We start from the raw sequence: 20,679 nt of genomic DNA, 5'->3' as shown, positions 1-20,679 counted from the left end.
GACCAGGGGTGGCCAGACTTTTGGACTTGGTGATCTACTTATGAAGCTAAAAATCTTTTGTATTCTACAGTGTAAGTACATTTGCTCATGCTGTAGGCAAGATCCCCCAAAAGGGGGCGTGGCATGCAAAAAGGGGGCGTGACTGGTTGAGCGTCTGCGGTTGATTAGTCAATGACGATTGAAACTTTGTCCACCTCTGACCTATAATATAGATAATGTACTGCTGGTACCTACCTGGTGCACAGCGCAGGCTCCAAAACCCTCTATATCAGTGAGTTATAACAACATTCGGGATGCAGGGATGGTCATCCATATTTCAGGGAGGACAGTCCTTTTCCATCTATTGGTCGCTCTGTCATCAGTACCAGTTGCTGATTGGTTGGTAAAATAAAAGTAAGGGGGCTGGATTAGTGACTGAGTGGCTGTTGTTGCCATCATTCAGACTAGCTAGGAGGGAGGGTGGGAGGAGCAGCCATTGGCCGGCCCAATAGTGAAGTCGGAACAGCGGCAAATTTAATATCGGTCACACCATTGAAACTTCCACCAGTCCTATGGCAGGTGCATATTTTATAGCCTCTAAAGTGAATAATTAAGCGTCTGAGTATGCAAACATTTCAGTGACACGCCTGCATCACTCCCATAATACTACCATAAAGCTGGGTACACATTATATCTGCTGCTCGATGGCAAGTGTGTACACACGATATGTCTGTGAACTATGTCGTTGTGCATATAGAAACCGTTGTAATTCCTACAGATTTCACCTGATTTGGATGTAATTACCCTCAAATTAAATCTGAAAGTCTGCAGTTAAAGCACATCTTGTTTGTTTCATTTCAAAGCCATTGTGGTGGTGAATAGAGGCCAAAATATGCACATTCTGTCAATGTCCCAATATTTATGCACCTGACTGTATATCTGTCAGGTGTGTACCCACCATAAGACAGACCATCTCTGTATATCTGTTCAGCTCCAAGTCACAGCCCAGGAATGCCCAGCACTTTTCCAAGACATTTCTGATTCTGTGCGTCTCAATTGCAACAGCACCTTTGTGCCCACACTCTGTATAAACACGTGCTGTAAGAGATTTAGAGTTTTTCAGACACGTGCAGTAACAAAGACAAAATTCTCAACTGCGCCAGCATCGGTATTGCGTGAGAGTCTGATTCACATTCTAATGATGGAACAGTACTCTGAGAGCCAGGGAGCCACAGTGGTTAACACCACTGTAGAAGTGTCCAGCAGCGCCACAGCAGGATCCTAGTGGCATTTCAGTATTGCAGGATAGCTGTCCACCTGCAGGAGTGGCTGCATACACAGGGCCCCATGGTGACGGCTGCAATACACCACGTGGCAAGGCATCAAAACCTCCTCCCACAGGACTGTAGACTGCAGTTAATGTTTCACTTATAATGTTTCAGTGGAAAGTGATTCAGGTTTTGATGGGGAGCGAGAGCCAGAAGAAGGTGATTAACCGGATTGAAGCAGGAACTCTGGACCTGATTTAGACCCGCTCGCTAGATGCGTATGCAAATTCGTCAAGGCAGGCGAAAGCACGGCAAGGCATAAGCACGCCCACTATGTCTTGCTCTGTGTGTATGTAGACACCCACCAGCCTGTCTTAAGACGCCCACTTGCGCACGTCATGTCCAGGAAGTGTATGCAACCATCGGTAACATCGAGTACCATCGGATGCATACGCAGCGCTTGTGGTTGACCATACCCTACCACAAGTACTGCGAGCTGTTCAGTTTAAAATTAAGCCAAGTGATGTGTATTATGACGCTGCCTCTTAATTATGCACCTCTCTGAAACGGCGTTAATACGCTAAGGCACGCATGCGTTTGCACCTCCACTGCCCCGTTTCTAGCGACCAGCCTCTGTCACCACCAACAAATGGCTTCTCCTATCACTCATTCAGCCCGGCTGTCTCTGTGCAGCGATCATATGCTTCCCGATCGCTCGCACTGGTTGGCGCACGTGCATTGCGATGCATTTGCAGAATGGAGACAATCGACTGGCTGCATGCGAACGCATCCTAGCGAGCGGGTCTGAATCAGGCCCTCTGTGCCATGCGTCCTTTCCCAATCAAGTCCAAGCGACGCCTTCTAAACTGAACATTTTAATAATGATCTGGAGTGTGATGGTTGATTTAAATTAAAAAAGGAGTCTGGCATAAGACTGTGTGCAGATTCTGATGCATCTTAACTGCGAACATACCAGGCCGATGGCTCAGCCAAACTGCCGACTTATCTAACGATTGGTAAGTGCATACACACTTAACAATCAACCGCCCAATGTGTGTGGCCAGCAGAACTATTTGAATATGCCCGCCCCCTTGTGACATCATATTCAGTGGCTGCCGCTGCCGACATATCGCTTGGTCGACCGTACAGACAGATGAAACAATATATCTGCTAGATATATAGTCATTGGCTGTGCAGCATGGCCTATCGGATATGTCTGTTAATGACGTTGTACACGGAAATATTATTTGTACACACCTGATACACCATCGATATATCGTTCGTCTCTCAAAGAACGGATGAACAGTCAAAGGTGCGCACTTTGTCCGATAAGTCCCTGTAAAATAAGATGGATATTAAACAGCAAATAAGATGCAATCCTTCGATTCATCCAGTTTTTATCTGACAAAACATGGTCAAAGGTTCAGGCGATATCGAAGGAACTGGTCAAAATTTAAAGAATGGCCTATTGTATAGGCGTATGCCCAGCATTAGAGACCGAGGTGAACATCAGTCACCAGGCATGATAATGTTACAGAACCTGGTGTCAGGCAGACTCACAATTTTTATAGCATTTCTGAAGTTTGAATTGAAAGTCATTGAAAAATAGGTGAAAAGAAAAACAAGACTTGATTTACTTGTCAGTAAAAAGGAAAACAAATCTACAGCGACTAGTCATGCAAGGAAATGTGTTCTAAAAGCGATACACACCCTATATTTGTTTTTTTATATTGAAGGATACTGGGACCTTTCCTGTGAAAGAAAACTAAAACTATACCAGGACGGTTAATCCAATATTTTTAGTTGAAATCTACGGCCTAACTTGACACTTTAGTTAGACACAGTTCTGATTGGCACATACAGCAGATTGCAACAGTTTTTCAACATTTTAATGGCTGCAAATTGTCAAGCGCTGTGTAAGCAAAATCTGTAACTCCTGGAATTTGTTGTTCAGAAGGAGCATCTGAGGTAGCGCTAACAGTCATGGTGACGTCAAGAACATACTACATCGTACAGTGTCAGAAAACGTTTCCATTTTTATGGCCACAATTATTACTTTTTAAAGATCAATTCAGATTCCCTTCTAATCAAGCACTCTTCAGAGTTCAGTATATGTGGTCTTAGCAGAAACAGTCACTTGCGATCCTCTCCTATACAGCTGCATGTTTTATTTCCGTGAATCAAGTAATTGGCAGTTGCCTTTTATTCAGACTACAGAGGCTGTCAGCTTATTCATCTAAACTAAGAGGCGATCATAGCAGAGGAGTATATAGGGTTTTTGGCGCCTAGGGAAAAATTAAAAACAACGCCCCCTTAAAAAAAAATTAATATTTCACCACACAGTAGTGATCCTTATACACTTTATGCCACACAGTAGCAGTTCCCCTTATATATGTTATGCCACACTGCAGTCAATTCTCTTTATACACAATATGCCACACTGCAGTCAATACTCCTTATACACATTATGCCACACTGCAGTCAATGACTCTTATACACATTATGCCACACTGCAGTCAATGACTCTTATACACATTATGCCATATTGCAGTCAGTCCTTTATACACATTATGCCACACTGCAGTCATTGCCCCTTATACACATTATGCCACACTGCAGTCATTGCCCCTTATACACATTATGCCACACTGCAGTCATTGCCCCTTATACACATTATGCCACACTGCAGTCATTGCCCCTTATACACATTATGCCACACTGCAGTCATTGCCCCTTATACACATTATGCCACACTGCAGTCATTGCCCCTTATACACATTATGCCACACTGCAGTCATTGCCCCTTATACACATTATTCCATATTGCAGTCAGTCCTTTATACACATTATGCCACACTGCAGTCATTGCTCCTTATACACATTATGCCACACTGCAGTCAATTCTCCTTGTACACATTATGCCACACTGCAGTCAATGACTCTTATACACATTATGCCATATTGCAGTCAGTCCTTTATACACATTATGCCACACTGCAGTCATTGCCCCTTATACACATTATGCCACACTGCAGTCATTGCCCCTTATACACATTATGCCACACTGCAGTCATTGCCCCTTATACACATTATGCCACACTGCAGTCATTGCCCCTTATACACATTATGCCACACTGCAGTCAATGCCCCTTATACACATTATGCCACACTGCAGTCATTGCCCCTTATACACATTGGCCCTCATTCAGACCAGCTCGCAAGCGGGTCGATGGTGGGGCACTGCGGCGCTTGCACAAGCCCCGGAGCGAGTGAGAAATTCACTCGCTCCGGGGCTCACTACAAACGGAGCGGCTGTCGATGTTGATCGAAAGCTCGCCCCGTTTTGTAGAAAGGGAGGGGGGGTGGCTGGACAAACGGAGGTGCTCCTGAAGAAACGCCTGCCGTTTGTGGGCGGCCCTACTGACATCACTCGTGATGTCAGTAGTGAGCTTCCTGCTCTATTAGAGCAGGAAAATCACTGGGGCTTGCGGCAGATGAGACCCTACCACAAGGGTCTCGTTACAAGGCCAATGGTCGCGACCATCACCTGGCCGCTCGCAAAAGCTGTGGGTGGTCACCCACAGCTTAGCGAGCGGCCCGGAGGCCGGCTAAAAAAAAAAAAAAAAAAGGCCGCCCTCATTCAGAGCGAGCGCTCGCTTGTTGCGAGCGGCTCTGAATGAGGTCCATTGATACACTGCAGTCAGTGCCCATTAAACACATTATGCCACACTGCAGTCAATACCCCTTATACACATTAGGCCACATTGCAGTTAATGCCCCTTATACACATTATGCCACAGTGTAGTGCCAACTTATGTGACCTGGGCCTAATGCCCTGGATCACTTACAGGAGCATGGGCCTAATGTCTGGCTATCTGTGCCATGGGCCTAAAGCCTGATTACCCCTACGGGCCTAGCGCCCTACAACCTGGTGGTCTAGGGAGGGGTTAATAAATACGGGTGGCCCAAGGCTGCCTTCCGATACGCTGGGAGAGGCTGCAGTGGGCAGCTTCATTAGCTGTAATACTTCCCAGCACTGCAGCACTCTCCGGTCCTCAATTTCTATCTTCTGCTGCCTCGTCTTCTCCACATCCAGCCAGGCATCTTCTTTCTTGACGGCACCATCTTCTGGTCTCTTCCGCAGCCACTCTTTATGGAATGTCCTCTTCTTTGTCCATCCGCTGGTGAACTCCCTTTACTGCTTGGCAGCCTCTGATGTCCGATGCTGTGAGACGCTATAGGCTCCACGTGGCCACCCAATTGGTTGCCGGTCCACGAGCCGCTATTGGCTCGCAGCCGGTGCCAAAACTAAATAGCCATTGCTTGCCAAATTTAAATAGAGGCAACATCAAGGCTTCACCTGCTGCTGCTACTTGGCTGGAGCTGACGGCAGACACCTGCTCCCAGCACTGTCTGCCGCCACTGCTGCATTTCCGGAGCTGAGATCTGACAATTGATCCCAGTGCCGGCATCTGTACTGCATTGGCCAGTGGCGTCCCCCTCTGCCGGGCCTGCCACATTGCCCAGGGCATGTGCCCCACTCGCCCTGTCCTAGATACGACACTGGATCATAGTAATTTGATTAAAAAATACGCATGTGTTGCATACTGTTCATTCATCTGACATGCTGGGTACAATTTTTATTAGTCTGGTGGCAGAAAAATGTATTGCAGGGAATTTTCCTTAAAGCTGCATTACACAGAAGACTATCTAAATCACTTGGCATGAGAAGCCAATTTGATGTGCTAAATCAGTACAATTTTCAGTAAATTCACACCTGTTTTTGTTTCTTAATAGAGCCTTCGGTTTCATAGTTTTGCAGTTTCAAGAGAAATCATAAGATTACTTTTTAAATTCAGTTGCTAGATGCAACCAGATTATCTCTGTATGAAAGAGAATCTAGCAGCGCTGAACAGTATCACCTCAATGTCTATTAGAGAACTCTGGAAGTAATGTTAGCTCAACACCTGCAGCTATTTTTGATGGATTGTGTTAATAACTACCAAGTAAGAGCGACGCAACCTTTTGTGCCAGAACATATCTGCTCATAGCTAGCCATTGCAATATTAAAACATAAGCGTAAGCTCTTTTCAAACACCACCCACTCAGCTGCTATGTGAATAATTTTGTTCAACTTTTATAATAGCAAGGCAGTTCTCTGCTGGGAGTTTTTTAAATTACATCATGCCAGGGAATTACACCAATAATTTGTGCTTGGCACACTGCTATGTTAATGAGGAGCTACAATGGATAACAGGGCATGTTTTTCAGCGTTTTGTGTCCACATATTTCCTTAGGAGAATAATTAAGGTAGGGAATTACACTTGATAAAATGTAGAGAGCATTGTAAGACTGTTCTAATTTAGCATAACCTTTTATGAGTACAAACTCACAATTGTGCCTTAATACTGTATATGCTAATGGTTTGGAGTTCACAGTAAATTGTCAGTCCAGCCTATGTAAAGCCAAAGATATCGCTATATTGTAGATGAGCACTGGCTAAATGTTTAAAGGTAAATGCCCAATACATAACTTTCTTTCCCCTTATCATCATGATATGCTCTTTCTGCTCTTTATACAAGACTACAGAAGCCCTGTCTGGGTAACACAGAAACCTCAACGCAACAGGGAACCCTACAGTACAAATCTCAAGAGCCCATTTGGCTGTCGAGGCTGTAATGCCTGTCCTTTTCCATCGTATAAACTAGAACACAGGTTCTCAAACTCTGTCCTCAGGACCCCAAACAATGTTTCTCAGGTCTCCTCACAGAATCACAAGTGAAATAATTAGCTCCACCTGTGGATCTCTTTAAATGTGTCAGTGAGTAATGAGTACACCTGTGCATCTAGGTTGTGACCTGGAAAATGTGACCGATGTGGGGTCCGGAGGACCGAGTTTGAGAACCACTGAACTAGAAGTATGGCACATAGCCAGGACCGGATTGGCCATAGACTTCACAGGGAGTTTTCCCAGTGGGACAAACAGTTTTGGGGCCACTCTAAACAATTTATTTTTCTGATTTTTTTTTTTTTTTTTTTTTTTAAGAGTTGGCCCTGGCATATTAATGGCTGAAACCGACATGATTTGTTCATGGTGGCTGGCCCCTTCCCAGGGACCAGCCACCTATGGCTGTGCTTCACAGATCAGTCCATCCCTTCCTGATTCACTACTCGCTCAACCTTGGTTACCCGCTATTGGCGTCTGGTGCTGGAAAGTAGGAATGTGAAGTGAGTAGAATGTAGGGATGTGAAGTGAGTAGAAAAGACAATGTCTCAAAGCCGGGGTCACACATACACATTGACTGCCTGTCTATCTAGTCTGTGGATGCTGGGATTGGCGGCTGCTGCCCCTCCTGGTCATGGCGGCAGAGGTCACCCGTCACTTCCGCTCCTCAGCCTGCAGACCCCCAGAGATCATCTTCTCTTTCATCACCGGGCATGAGTTAGCCAGCAGTGGACACCAAGCAATGCCTGCTGCTGGGTGAATTCCGGAGTGTGCATGCACCTGGGGGCTGCTGTCTGGGGCGCTGCTGTGAGTTTACCCATCTGGTTGTCTGGGAGGGCTGCAGCATCTTTCATTGCATTGTATTACAGGCCCCTGGAAGTATGCCAGGGTATATAGCCAGGCAGACTGGAAGTATGCTAGGGTATAGGCTGGCAGGTTATGTGTCCCCCTCTGCCCCTACAGGACCTGGTCAAACTTTGAGGCTCTGGAGCTGGGGGCCCTCTACTCCTGGTAATCCAACTAATGTAGTGTCTGAAAACGTGTGAACAAGTTCTGACTATTGTTTTAGTGTAGCTGGGGACAGCCCCATGGGTACTCACTGCTAAAGGTGGTACCTACACTGGTGCCAGCCCCTTGGGCACTCACTGCTGAAGGTGTACCTACACTGGAACCAACACTGGGACTAACTGCTGAGAGGGTACCTACACTGCGGTTAGCACTCTGAGCACTCACTGCTGAGGGGACACCTATACTGGGGCCAGCCCCCTGAACACTCACTGCTGAGGGGGTAACTACACTAGGGTTAGACCCATGTACACTCACTGCTGAGGACAAGGGAGGATTGGCCATAACTTCTCCAGTAATTCCTAGTGTTCTGTTTTGTGCTTTTATTTTGTATATACTGTAAATAATATTTTTACATTGCCCAGTGGTGTAACTTCCCTATGTGCAGCCATTAAAATTAGGCTACATAACACAGTCTGCACTTACTGTGTACTCTGTAAATGTCTCTGCCCCCAGCTGAAATTCCACCACTTGTCCTGCCACCTTTGAAGAATAAGCAGCCTTGCTTCTCCTAACCATGGCTGACAGGCAGGGTTGCATTAAGAACTACATGGGCCTGGGGCTGTAAATGTACAATGGCTTATATTGAGAAGGGGAGAGTCTGTGACAGTGCTGTGTGGGTGTGGCCACCCCTACACTCTCAGCCCCACTGTCTCCCTAAACACATTAAGAGAAAAGTTGCAGAATTTTGTGAAAAAAATAGAAATACCATTTTATAATTTTAGATTTATGGCCGACTATATGATGCAGCTGATCACCACCATGCTGCAATGATGATAGGCCTATTTTTCTGTGGAGGCCTTGGCTCCATCAGCTCAATTGTTAATCTGGCCCTGCTGACAGTGACAGGAGGAGAACAAACGCCCAAAGTCCAGCAGCTGGGAAACTCCCTCACAGAGAGGAAAGTCCTGTCTACTCGGTTACCAATGAGCTTGAGGATTCACCTCTGGGGATTAACAAAGTGGGTCCCAGCCAACAAGACCTCCCCTCCTCAACATTTAATTGACGACTCCTCTCTCATAAATGTGGTGAGGGAAATATTACATAATCGTCCAAACATACAGTGCACATATGAAGATCCCTTTATCAAAATAACAAAAACACACTTAGATTGCCAGCAATCAAAATACAATTGTGATTAAACCAACTCAGGGATACATAATTTGGCTTTCTCGTACTCGAGTCTGCAGAATGCTAACTTTAACTAGTGGCAGGTTATGAGAAAACATAACTCCTATATAATAAATAATTAAACCAAGATACTAGCTAATTTTACTAAACTATAGGAAACAATTACTTAAAATACTTAGAATAACTATACACACTTTAACAGCAGGGTGGATTGGTTGTAGGCTTCACTGGTAGATGTATTAAATTTGTTTTTTTCAACATGCAACAGTAATTGGGCAACAAGGATCAATCAAGTATGGTGATCTCCCATGCTGGTCTCCACACAGTCTGTTGGACATGGGCTATGGCCAGAGTGCTGTTTCATGAGTTTGTCATCCAGAAATTATCAAGCTGCAAGTCTGGAGTGCTATGTACATTATTATGTACTGTATGGCATCACCTTGAAGCTCAATGTACTGTATGACATTCAATGGAGTGCTGTCTGTCCATTATGGCAGTAACTGGGATGCTGTATGGTGATGATAGGATATAACCTTTGCTGTATGGTGGTAGCTGTTTGTGCTGTATTGTCACTAGGATGCTCAATTTAATGTGTGCCAGTCCCTGGAATGATCTATGAACTTTATGGTGGTAACCAAGCTGAAGGTGGTGATTGAGATGCTCTTTGTACTGTAAGGTGTTTACTGGGATCGCAAGCAAGGCCTATGGGTGCCCAGTAGCAAAACTTCCAAAGCACCCCCCTCGGGGCAAATATTGATTGTAAATTACCTAATAACTACCTACTTAGCTGACATGCAGGATTAAATAAACTGTAATTAGCATATAGTAAGCATTATAAATGAAAAAATAAATATATGTATAGTCTCTCTAATCCTAAATGTTTCTGAAACAATATGGTATATAAGAAGGCTATGTTTCACTAATAAATCAGTTAATGAAGAGAGAAGGAGGCAGAGACGAATGGGCCATTGGCAGCAGATACCCTGCAATAACACTGTACCTACTATCTGAGATTTGCTGCAAAATTGGACAGGTGTGTAGGCATATACTGGAGGTTGAATCTGCATCCAGGTCTCCAGTAGGATTGTGTTAACAGTCTGGCCTGGAGTTGAATCCTCCACTTGGACAAGTGTGTATCCATGTTAAGTCATGCAGTGTCATATCAGATAAATAATTTACTTTATCCATTGTTTGTAAATTAAAATCTGCAGGTAAAATGGAGGGAGGGGTAAAATTTATTATAAAGTCCTTACCTTAAGATGTTATTCAGATTCTTTTTCTAAAAATGTTGCTGTTCAGGACCTTATTGAGAGATATAATTCAAAGTTCATATCAGTAGTCGTTATCCAAAGTCGCCTACATAAAAAAGGAACTGCTCAGAGAGTATCAATATAGGACAAAATGTCACCACAAAATGGCTGCCAGTAGCTGGGCATCCTTTATATAGGGCTGTGACCTGCACTGTGACATCACAATGCATGCAGGCAGCAGCTAGAGATGGCTATAGCTTGGATCAGCTCTGGGCCCAGATGTCCTGCAGCAGCACTCTGGTGAGAATAGAAAAGCTGAGGCTCAGGAGATGGCGTTTTAATCAGTCCAGGGAGTGGGTGCCCGTAGCAGCCGCACTCTCTGCACCTAATATAGCTACGCCCTTGGCTGGGATGCTGTTTGTGCTGTATGGCAGACACAAAGCTACTCTCTGTATTGTATGGCTGTCAAGTTGGCTGTTTGCTAGCACAACTTGTGATTGTTTTGGGGCACCAAATTTGAATGAGGCCACTCAGAATTTTTTCCAGGGCCACTTTAAGTTCCCAATCCGACCCTGCACATAGCACCCGCTCTCATTAAGGCTTGAATCAGGGTTAAGAACACCTTTTTAAAAAATTGCACTGTAGAAGGGGCAGATTTAAAATGTACAAAGAGATTTATAGTTGTCAAGGGTGTGTCCTACCTTAATTCTGCTCTTCAGTGTAAAAAGAAAGCTACCCAGCATTGGTATTTTCCCCTGCATGAAAAATCATAATTGCAGTTGCATTGCAACATGGTTTGTCCCAGCAGCAAAGTGCTCCTGTTTTTTATTTGTTTTTATTTGATCCTAGCTCTGTATCATGCTTAGTATACCGCATTGTATAATATCAACACTTTTAGTGGTTATTTTGTGTGACTGTTACTATACATTGCAGGGCAACATTAATGCAGTTGTGCTATATCCTGCCCCCTTCCTGGTATAAATTGCCTGCCCAGAAAAAGATTTTACTCCCTGTTGTGACTTTGATTAAAATGAGAGCAGATGGACAGGAGTAGATATGATTACAGAGCTCGTGGGAAACCCTTTATGTATTGGAGGTATACGGATTATGAATAAAACTCCAGAATTGGGAGATTGTACCTGTTAATTCTTCTGTACCTACAGTCACTTCTCTAGGTATTTGTGGGGGGTTACATTTGTATACTGTAAATATGAGGACATTCTGTGTTGGAAAGTAATCCATATAGAAATGTAGAGTAGCACGCCAATGCAAAAAAAACCTTGTATTCAGTGATTGTTGGAATAGTTAATTGTCTGGCACGGATTGAGCTGGAATCTTTCTCCGCTACCATGGTGCTTGTCATTTATCTAGTGCTCAGACACCTGCTTTCCTCCTGGGTCACCATAATGATATAATTGACCACTATCTTGGATGTTCTGTACAGTACTTGAAATATGATCACAGCACGCTTCCTTTTGCTAAATGTTCTTTTGCTTACGACAGCCGTTAGTGAGTTGTGGTTCATTGCAACAGTAATTGAATTGACAACACAAAAGCATAAGATTTTATCAAAACATAAATATGTTAACATTTCACTTACTCGGATCTGTAATTACCTTGCAGTTGAAATGCTCTACATGTCCGCCTGCTGCTTTTATGTGCTAAATTAAAAATAATAATAAAAAACAAGAATTGCAGGACTAGGAATACACAAGAGACATTATAGCACACTATGCAATGATGTTGTTCAGTTTACCTCCATGTTCAAGCAATACAAACAACATATATGTAGCATTTATTCCTAGTACGAACAAGTATAGGACGTTTACAAAATGTGTTTTGTTAAAACTTTTTATATGAAGGAAAGGGGGATCTTTTGCTCTTGTTGCTGTTTACCCATTTATTTTATTAATATTTATATGTAATGCCAACATAATATGCTATGCAGAGAATGCTCAGTCACTCAGATCAGTGCCTTTCCCAATGGAGCTTACACTCTACTTTTTATATTTGTTTGGACTGTGGGAGGAAACGCACATGAACATGGGAAGGATAAACAAACTCTGCAGATATATATCTAGCAAATCATCTAGTGGAGGGATGACTGACCGAGAGTTATACAGTAAGTTTGTGGGGTCATGCATTTTAAATGCATTTATTCGAGATGGTTTAGTGCCATTCTATAATAAAATTTTTGTCTCCTCTGAAACACATTATATAGTCTTCTCCGTTACATTTCGCAGTGATGACTTGGGGAAAAGAGTATAAAGAAACAAAAGTGATATAAATATACAGTAGTTGTTGTTTCTTTTGCAAATGGAAAAATCCATTTTGTGTGCTGAGATTGGGAGTTTTGTTTTGGTCTTTCTTCCAGTGTCTGCTGAATATTTCATTAGTACAAGCTTTGAACAAGACTTAGAAAAGGCAAGGTTTTATTTTTAGCTTGTGAAGCTGGATGTGTTTTTCCAAATCAATAGGTGGCTTGCTAAAGAAATTTCATTATAATAATTTATTTATGTAAAGGTTTTGTCCAACACATTTTCGCGTATTACGGCTCTGCGGATCACAAAGCCAATTCCCACCTTCCATTTGGGATTGTTCTGTCACTATACACAAAGCTTATCAAACAGCAGCACTCTCAGTGCCAGTGCTTTGCACCCACCTTTCTTTATTATGTGCATGGCTGTGACTTACAGCGATAAGTGTTGAATTTGTTGTAAAAGCAGCTAAATGTACGGTATGTGACTATTCTTTTTGCATGATTAGCTTACCAGACTTTGTCTTCCCACTGTAGTGTGCCAACATTTTGAAAATATTTTTACTGACCGATTTTTGGAGCCTAGCTTTTTTTTTTTTTTTTTTTTTTACAGACCGTTTAACTTGGTTTTTAAATATGTATATAGAGCTAGAGGCAAAATCTGATCTATTGTTTTGCATTTTAAATATTCCTTCAATAAATTTTAACACACAGGAGAATAAGAATAGATTATAAATTTTAGCAAAAATGTTATTGTGCAGTTGGCTAGTCTTGATTAATGGTGGGTATAGTATCTCCAGGTACAATGTTTAAAATATAGGACTGTTACAGGTCAATTGGCAACTGTGTTACAGTGGTTGCAAGTGGGGTATGATTTTTAAGACCACTATTTGTTCTTTACTGATTCAAATTTGTTTGGTGGTCAGTAAATTTACTGCTGATTGGTCACCCTGTATAGAATGACTAAATGAATACTTCCTCGTGGAACCACTCCAAGGGGGTTTGTTTTATCGCTCCAGACCTCACGTCTAAAGTGACGGGATATCGAAGGGCAATATTCAAAAGTTTTTGGGGCGCCCATACCTTTTCACTCATGTCGCACCCAAATAGACCATGTGAAACAGCTAATCCTGTCTAAAGCCCTGGTCAGTGCACCCAAACCAAACCAGGGCTTTTTGTAGATTTCTGCTTGCCACCTTAGGAGGGTGCCCAGTCGGAAAAACAATTGAATTGCTCCGTTACGCACTCATTAGTAACATCTGCGGGTTTAAAAAAATTTAATGGCCTCCCAAATGTTGAACCAGTTTTATAGGGGACGTAGTCAGGATCCCTACTGTCAGAATGCCCATGGTCACAATACCGACAGTGGCATCCCGAAGGTCACAATCCCGGTAGATTCTGCTAATAAGTATTAGGGGAAGGTTTAGGCTGCGGGAGGAGAGGGTTAGGTTTAGGCTTCAGGAAAGATGGGTAAGGGTTAATATTTGGGTTAAAATACTATATTCTGACCATCTGCATCCTGATCGTTGGGATCCTATACCCAACCCTTTTATAAACGAAATTGTGTTTGTTTACAAGATATAGCACAGCTCTGCCAAGGAGTTCAGACAGGACTTGGTTTAACTTGTTTTGCTAAAGCCAAAACCGTATTGTTGCAACACTACAGCTAATGAGGCTTTTTATGTGCATGGCAAAAATAAAATCCATGAGGCACTTTGCATGTATGAAACAGTACATTGGAAATACAAATGGTTTTAATGTGTGATATGGTAAAAAGGGGCATATTTATTGCACTGTAAAAATGAGGTTAAAAACATAATCCTTGTCTCCTGTATACTAAGGAGAATGATACAGTAAAGTAGTAAAACACAGTATATAACAAAAAAAAAATAATAATAATATTGTACAGGAACCTATTTTGATAAATACACTATTCTGGTAGTTACTAATTTTCTTGAACCACAGTCTTTTTGCTTTCAGATTTTGAGATTCTAAGTTTTAAGGCACATCTTGGTCTCATATCTTATGGCAAAAATTTCAAGATTATGTCATCACTCGATTTTTCATTCATTTACTCCTACTTTCCCATACTGTAAATCAATGGCCTGGCGTTACTCTAATGGAGCGTACACACGGTCAGATTTGTCAGACTTGTCAGATGAACGATTAAACGATTTGAACGATTTTACCAAAGTTTTGAACGATTTGAACGATTGAACGATTTTTGACTACATTAAAATGAATGGAATCGTCCAAGTCTGACTGCAAACCCATCAGATGTCAGATATCGTTATCTGACAAACGGGAACGCGCATCGTTGATCGTCCATCGTTCAGGCATGTCAGATATGAACGATTTTCCTTCAGATATGAACGACTGAACGATTTTTAAATCGTTATCGTTCATATCTGAAGGAAAAATCTGATCGTGTGTATGCACCATTAATCATACTTGCCTACCTTTTAAATCTCCTCCCCAGGAGAACCCAGGGAGGAGAAGCAGCTGGATCCCGACGGGGGCGGGGCCAAACAACGATTCACGGCATTAAGCCCCGCCCCCTCCGTGGCAAATTGTCGCGATTGGCGCATATTTAAATAAGGGGCGGGGCTAAATGACGCGATTCATGAAGAATCGTGTCTTTAAGCCCCGTCCTGTACAAAGGGACCCGCAATTGCCGCTGAAGTTCTCCCCATTCTGCCCACTTCATTAGGAAGTGGGCAGAATGCTGGAGAAGTGCCTACCCTTCCGGGGGTGCGGGGGGTTACCCGAAAAATCGGGAGCCTCCCGCGAAAACCGGGAGGGTAGGCAGGTATGCTCTTAATGTTGATGATTTATATTCACATATGAACATTAAAACTGATTCCAGCACCAAAGATCAAATAAAACATTACAATTGAGCATTGTATTGATTTCAAAACGCCAGAATTACGGGAAAAAATAGTATGCCTGGAATTGCAGATGACTGTACACAAAATTTGTTTGGTTATTTAGAGAAAGCAGAAATCGTTTAGTAGAATGTTACTACTTTATTTTGTATCAGTCTTGTGTAGTTCGTAAATACAGCTTTAGGGGTCAATCCAATTAGGTGCGAATAGCAAGTAGCGAGTTTGTTTCCTGAAACTCGCACACTTTGCAGCGACGCACTCCCGAGAATTCTCCAATCCAATTAAAAATGCCTATTCGTACTACTCGCAACGCAGGGGTGCGAATTGACTGCCAAATGAGTTTTGCGAGAAATGCATGAAAATGTGGGGAGACCATCCTGGACAAATGGCTGATTTGTGTTTTTTTGTGTTTTTATATATGAAACAAAAAAAATAAACTTTTTTTTATTTAATCTCAAACAAATTAAAAGAAAAATACAAAAAAAAATAGGAAAAATTGTGATTTTGGATCACCTTGGAAAAAAAAATTATAAAAGCAATTATTTTTCAACTAAAAAATTATTGTAATTAAATTTGGGTTGCCTAAACTAACGAAAAAGTTGATTTTGGGGTAATTTGAGGACAATTTTTTTTGTTACCCTCAAAAAATGACATGTAATTATTGGACTAATTAAGCTAATTGGATACATCCAAATACCTAATTAGTCATTAGGGAGGTGTCCAAGGGGTTCAGCACGGTGTCCCCACATATTAACCTTAAAATAAAGATTTTCCTTTCCATCTCTCACCCTCAGGGAGGTGCGACTGGAAAGATGTGAATTCAGTCTGACTGATTTCAGTGCGAGTTGCTAATTGAATTGCAAAGTGAATTCGCTATGCAAATTCGAAGTGAGAATAGCAACTTGCACCTCGCAATTCGCACCTAATAGGATTGACCCCATAGTATGAGAAAGTTAAATGTCTGACTTGAAATAGATTTTTTTTTTCTTAACAAAAAGGCTGGTACTATGTGTTTGGGTTGCCGCCCAGGTATGCCATGTAGATTTACATTTTGGTCTTTTTCTGTACTCCTCTCCTTGCCTCCTATTGTAGCCTGATCAAGTCATTTTTAGACAACTTCTGAAATTAGCTTTAAAATATACATTTAAATTATAACAATTTCCCCCGCCAAACACCCTGCCCTATAATACATTTTCAATCACCAGTCTCCTCCCTCTCCTTCATTAATTTTCATCCTTTTTTTTTTTTTTTACTCTTCCGACATTTTCTTGGCTAATATACAAGCAGTGGATAGAGGAGAGGATGTGCCTCATATCACACACCAGATCTCCAGCATCCACAATACACCCCCTCCTCTATTCACTGCTTGTATAAGATGTAAAACTGGAGGACAGCTGCACAGGTACAGCAAGGGGAACATTTTTGTTTTTCTGGGCCTTCCTTTGAGGGATTAAGTTTGCCCTGAAAATGAAAGTATTTGGACTGTCATGTAACATAATTTATTTATCGTCCCCAAATAGATATTTACAGGCTGATAGCACAATTGTAATGACTGTCATAGAGCTATGAAGATAGAATGTGGTTTTAAGTAATAAAAAGAAAATGCAAAACTTGAAGTCTAGCTATTTAATGATGGCTAGTCTCTCACTATGATATTAAGGGGTCACCAGAGAGGAAAGTAAAGCAATAGTACTAATAAGCCTCAAACATAATAAAACCTTAATATTTTCAAACGCAATTCATTGCATGCTTAAAATGTTTTATCTCAGAGAATATATTAAAAAATCATTTGTGAGCTAAGTTCCTCTAATCAATTTATAGCGTTGCTAATGAAGCTTGATAATGGCGAGCATCATAAAAAGTTCCTTTGATTGCTGCTAACTTAGCATGATGTTGCAATTAATTAAATGTCTGTCCCTTCCAGGCTTGTGGATAAATGGATGAATGAAACTGGGGCTCATGTGCTGACGTTCCCATCAAGTACCTGCTTAGAACTGATCTTGCTGCTCTCGCTCAACAATGCTGCTTTGCCTCACTCCCTTCGTTTCATGAACAACTGGCAGGTAATAAAAACCATTGTTCTATTTTACTTTTGTAATAGCTTTCACTTTACATAATGGTTTAACATGGTCTGTAATAGAATAGTAGTGAACATGCTTTGCACGCTCCTTTTGTCAGCTAGTCTCAACTCTGGCTACACAGCCACGAGATGCCCACTGGGCACTTCTATAATGTGTGAATGCCCAGTTGCCATCTTGAAACGCCCATTTAGTTGTTGGTGAGGAGTGACTGCAATGCGTCCAACTGAGAATGGCTCGTAGATGTTCTAAGTTGCGTATGTTGGCTGTGGCGCTAACTCACTTTGCTGAAACTCACAACGTGGCCTCATTCGGACTTGCGTAAGACTTATGCTGAAGCCTACAGTGTGCCAATATATTCTAGAACAAAAAACACAATAAAATATGTACACGACACACTCTATGTACACTAGTCACAAAATCTAGCATTTGTTGAAGCAGGCCAACTTTTAGGGCAGAAAATTCTATTGATTCCTACATTGTCCTTGTAGTAAGAAGTCATTTTGTCATGATTGATATGTTTTAATACCATATGATCTTGTTTTAGAAAGGTCACTGGAAAGTGAACCATTATTTGGAAGGGTTGCAATGTTTATTGGATCAATTTGCCAGGATACTGAGGAAACCTCATGATATTGCATTGTTTGTTGTACACACTGTGTTTTATGGAGAGCCCTTCTAGTGAATGAAGGGAATGAGTGTGTTTCAAAGAATCTAGGGATTAAACAACAACCTGTGTTTAAAAATTGTGCACTTTTATATATTATGTAAGAAAAGTCTGAGCTTTCACTATTCACAAGGAAACTTTGTAATGGATCTAAAGTGAAAATGGCTGAATCATGTTTCTGTTTATATCTGCTAAGGACGGGTACCATTTTTATTTTGTTAAAAATGACTGCATTGGCCTATTGTGCACGAATCAGTTAGCCCCAATAACTTAGCAGAGAGAGTAAAAAAGGGAGGTAGCTTTGGGCTTTATAGCCAGAGGCTATGCAATTAGGCTCCTTTTTCACCCAATACCTTTGTTAATGCACTTTAAATTGACGTATTAATGGGCGTTAACACTGGTATTGGGTGTTCACACTGATTATTCGTATTTCTGCGTTAACAGCGTCGTGACATTAGTTAACCACCTAGTTATCATTTTTGCTGCCTGTACAGTGGTGAGAAAAAATACCATATAAGTGCTGCACTACTAATTGAATTGCTTTGGAGGATCCGCGGCTAATTAAATTCCCCCCATAATCTAACGTAGAAACGTATACTTTGTCCTTTGCAGTGCACATTTATAATTGATTCTTTCCAAATTGGTAACTTCCTAACCTCCATACAAAGCAGTATATCATTGCTCTGTCCTAGCTGTACATTTAAAGATCATGAGGCTGCTGCAGAGTTGGAAGCAAAACAGAACTACAGTGTTCAAAAGAAACCGCAGGGAAACATCGTCTTATTTTGCATGTACTGTATTCAAAGTTGATGACATTTTGAGATGCGCATGGTAACATATGTTCCACATCATCAGGATATCTGTGCACTTGGCCTATACTAGGTGCAAAAAATATGCTAGTACAGTATTTATGCTTAAATGCTGGTCTGCATGCAGGGCCAGGGCAACATTTCTTTACGCCCTAGGCAAAACTTCACCTACCGCCCTTATTCCACCCAAAACTCTCGTCCCAGCCATATACATAAAACCAAGTTTGTATGCTTTTGGGCACAATATATGTGTGGGTACTGTGTGTACAGAGAGGACCACCAGGGATGTCTCTTACATCCTGAATGTCCAATCTGGCACTGACTACATTTTATCTATGGCACTAATTTGAGGGCAGCTATTAAATACTAGCCTCAGCGGAGAGGGGCAAGTTACAATTGCATACTGGGCTGCATTGGTTTTATGATGGATGCAAAGTGGGAAGACATGGATCCTAGACAGGGAGCTGTACTCTAGTTCCTTTGGCTGTACAGTGTATGTAAGGCAAGAGTGCAATACAAACCGTGAGGATTATCTGCAAACATTGCTGTATAAAACCAGATACTTCAATCAGATATTTGCTTACATTGTTTAAGTCCTCTAGACGAATGAAAGCTAATTATTGATTGGTCTGAAATTTTGATTTATAGAAGCACAATTAGATCAAAATCTGGTGTGCAAGGTCCTCATCAGTCTATAAACTCTTGTTGCAGTGCCTGTATAGATACTGATCAACTTGTGGTCTCCTAGTAGCCATGTAGGATGGCTTTAGTAGAATTAGCAAAATGTTTGACAAAATAAAATGTAAATATTCATGTTTTGGGTCTATATAAATTTATAATTACACAAAGATGCAAACTCACTGACAATGTCACAACACTAACTCACACTGACCCACTGATACCAACTCACACTGACCCACTGATACCAACTCACACTGACCCACTGATACCAACTCACACTGACCCACTGATACCAACTCGCACAATTCCGCTAACACCAATTCACACTGACCCACTGATACCAACTCGCACAATTCCGCTAACACCAATTCACAATGTCACACTAATACCAACTAATTTTGCTATTGCCCATAGCAATACCCACCTTACTAATGCCCATATATTCTCTAGGCCTTTAGTGACCTGCCTATCAAATGAACTGATACATGATACAAGTTTATTCCAGTTAGTTGAGATCTGGTTCTGACCACATACACATATACCATTGGAATCGGCAGTATGCACCTCCTCTTCTCTGAAGGAAAGGGAGGAGAAGGATAGAATTTGAGGACAGATTAGCATCACCTGGCCCATCTTGTCAGCCTTTATGGTAACCTTAATCCTATGTGATCCTTAGATCTTTGTAAGGTTATCCTTATGTCTATCCCAAGCATGTTTAAATTGATTTATCGTCTTATCCTCTTTTGATGGTATTCTATTGCACTTAAATAGTGATCTATTCAACATTAGGGGGCATATCCAATTGCAGACGGGCTTTTTAAAAAAGTCTGTGCGCTGGGTTTTTCCCGCAGCCGCAGGGTTTTGCTATTCAATAAAGTGCCTGA

General features: G+C 41.8%; 1 protein-coding gene across 2 annotated transcripts in view; it reads left to right on the top strand.

Annotated features, from left to right (window-relative positions):
- UBE3D (ubiquitin protein ligase E3D) overlaps positions 1-20,679 on the top strand; it is a 274,128-nt gene that overhangs the window by 159,289 nt on the left and 94,160 nt on the right. For both annotated transcript variants that reach the window (XM_088471808.1, XM_088471802.1), the window contains exon 9: positions 17,485-17,623. In XM_088471808.1, the coding sequence (XP_088327934.1) occupies positions 17,485-17,623 (139 nt within the window). The remainder of the gene's footprint in view (positions 1-17,484; positions 17,624-20,679) is intronic.

This window comes from Taudactylus pleione, unplaced genomic scaffold, assembly GCF_031769625.1.
Source record: "Taudactylus pleione unplaced genomic scaffold, aTauple2 ptg000015l, whole genome shotgun sequence".
NCBI lineage: Eukaryota > Metazoa > Chordata > Amphibia > Anura > Myobatrachidae > Taudactylus > Taudactylus pleione.
This window is presented reverse-complemented; position numbering and strand designations above follow the sequence as displayed.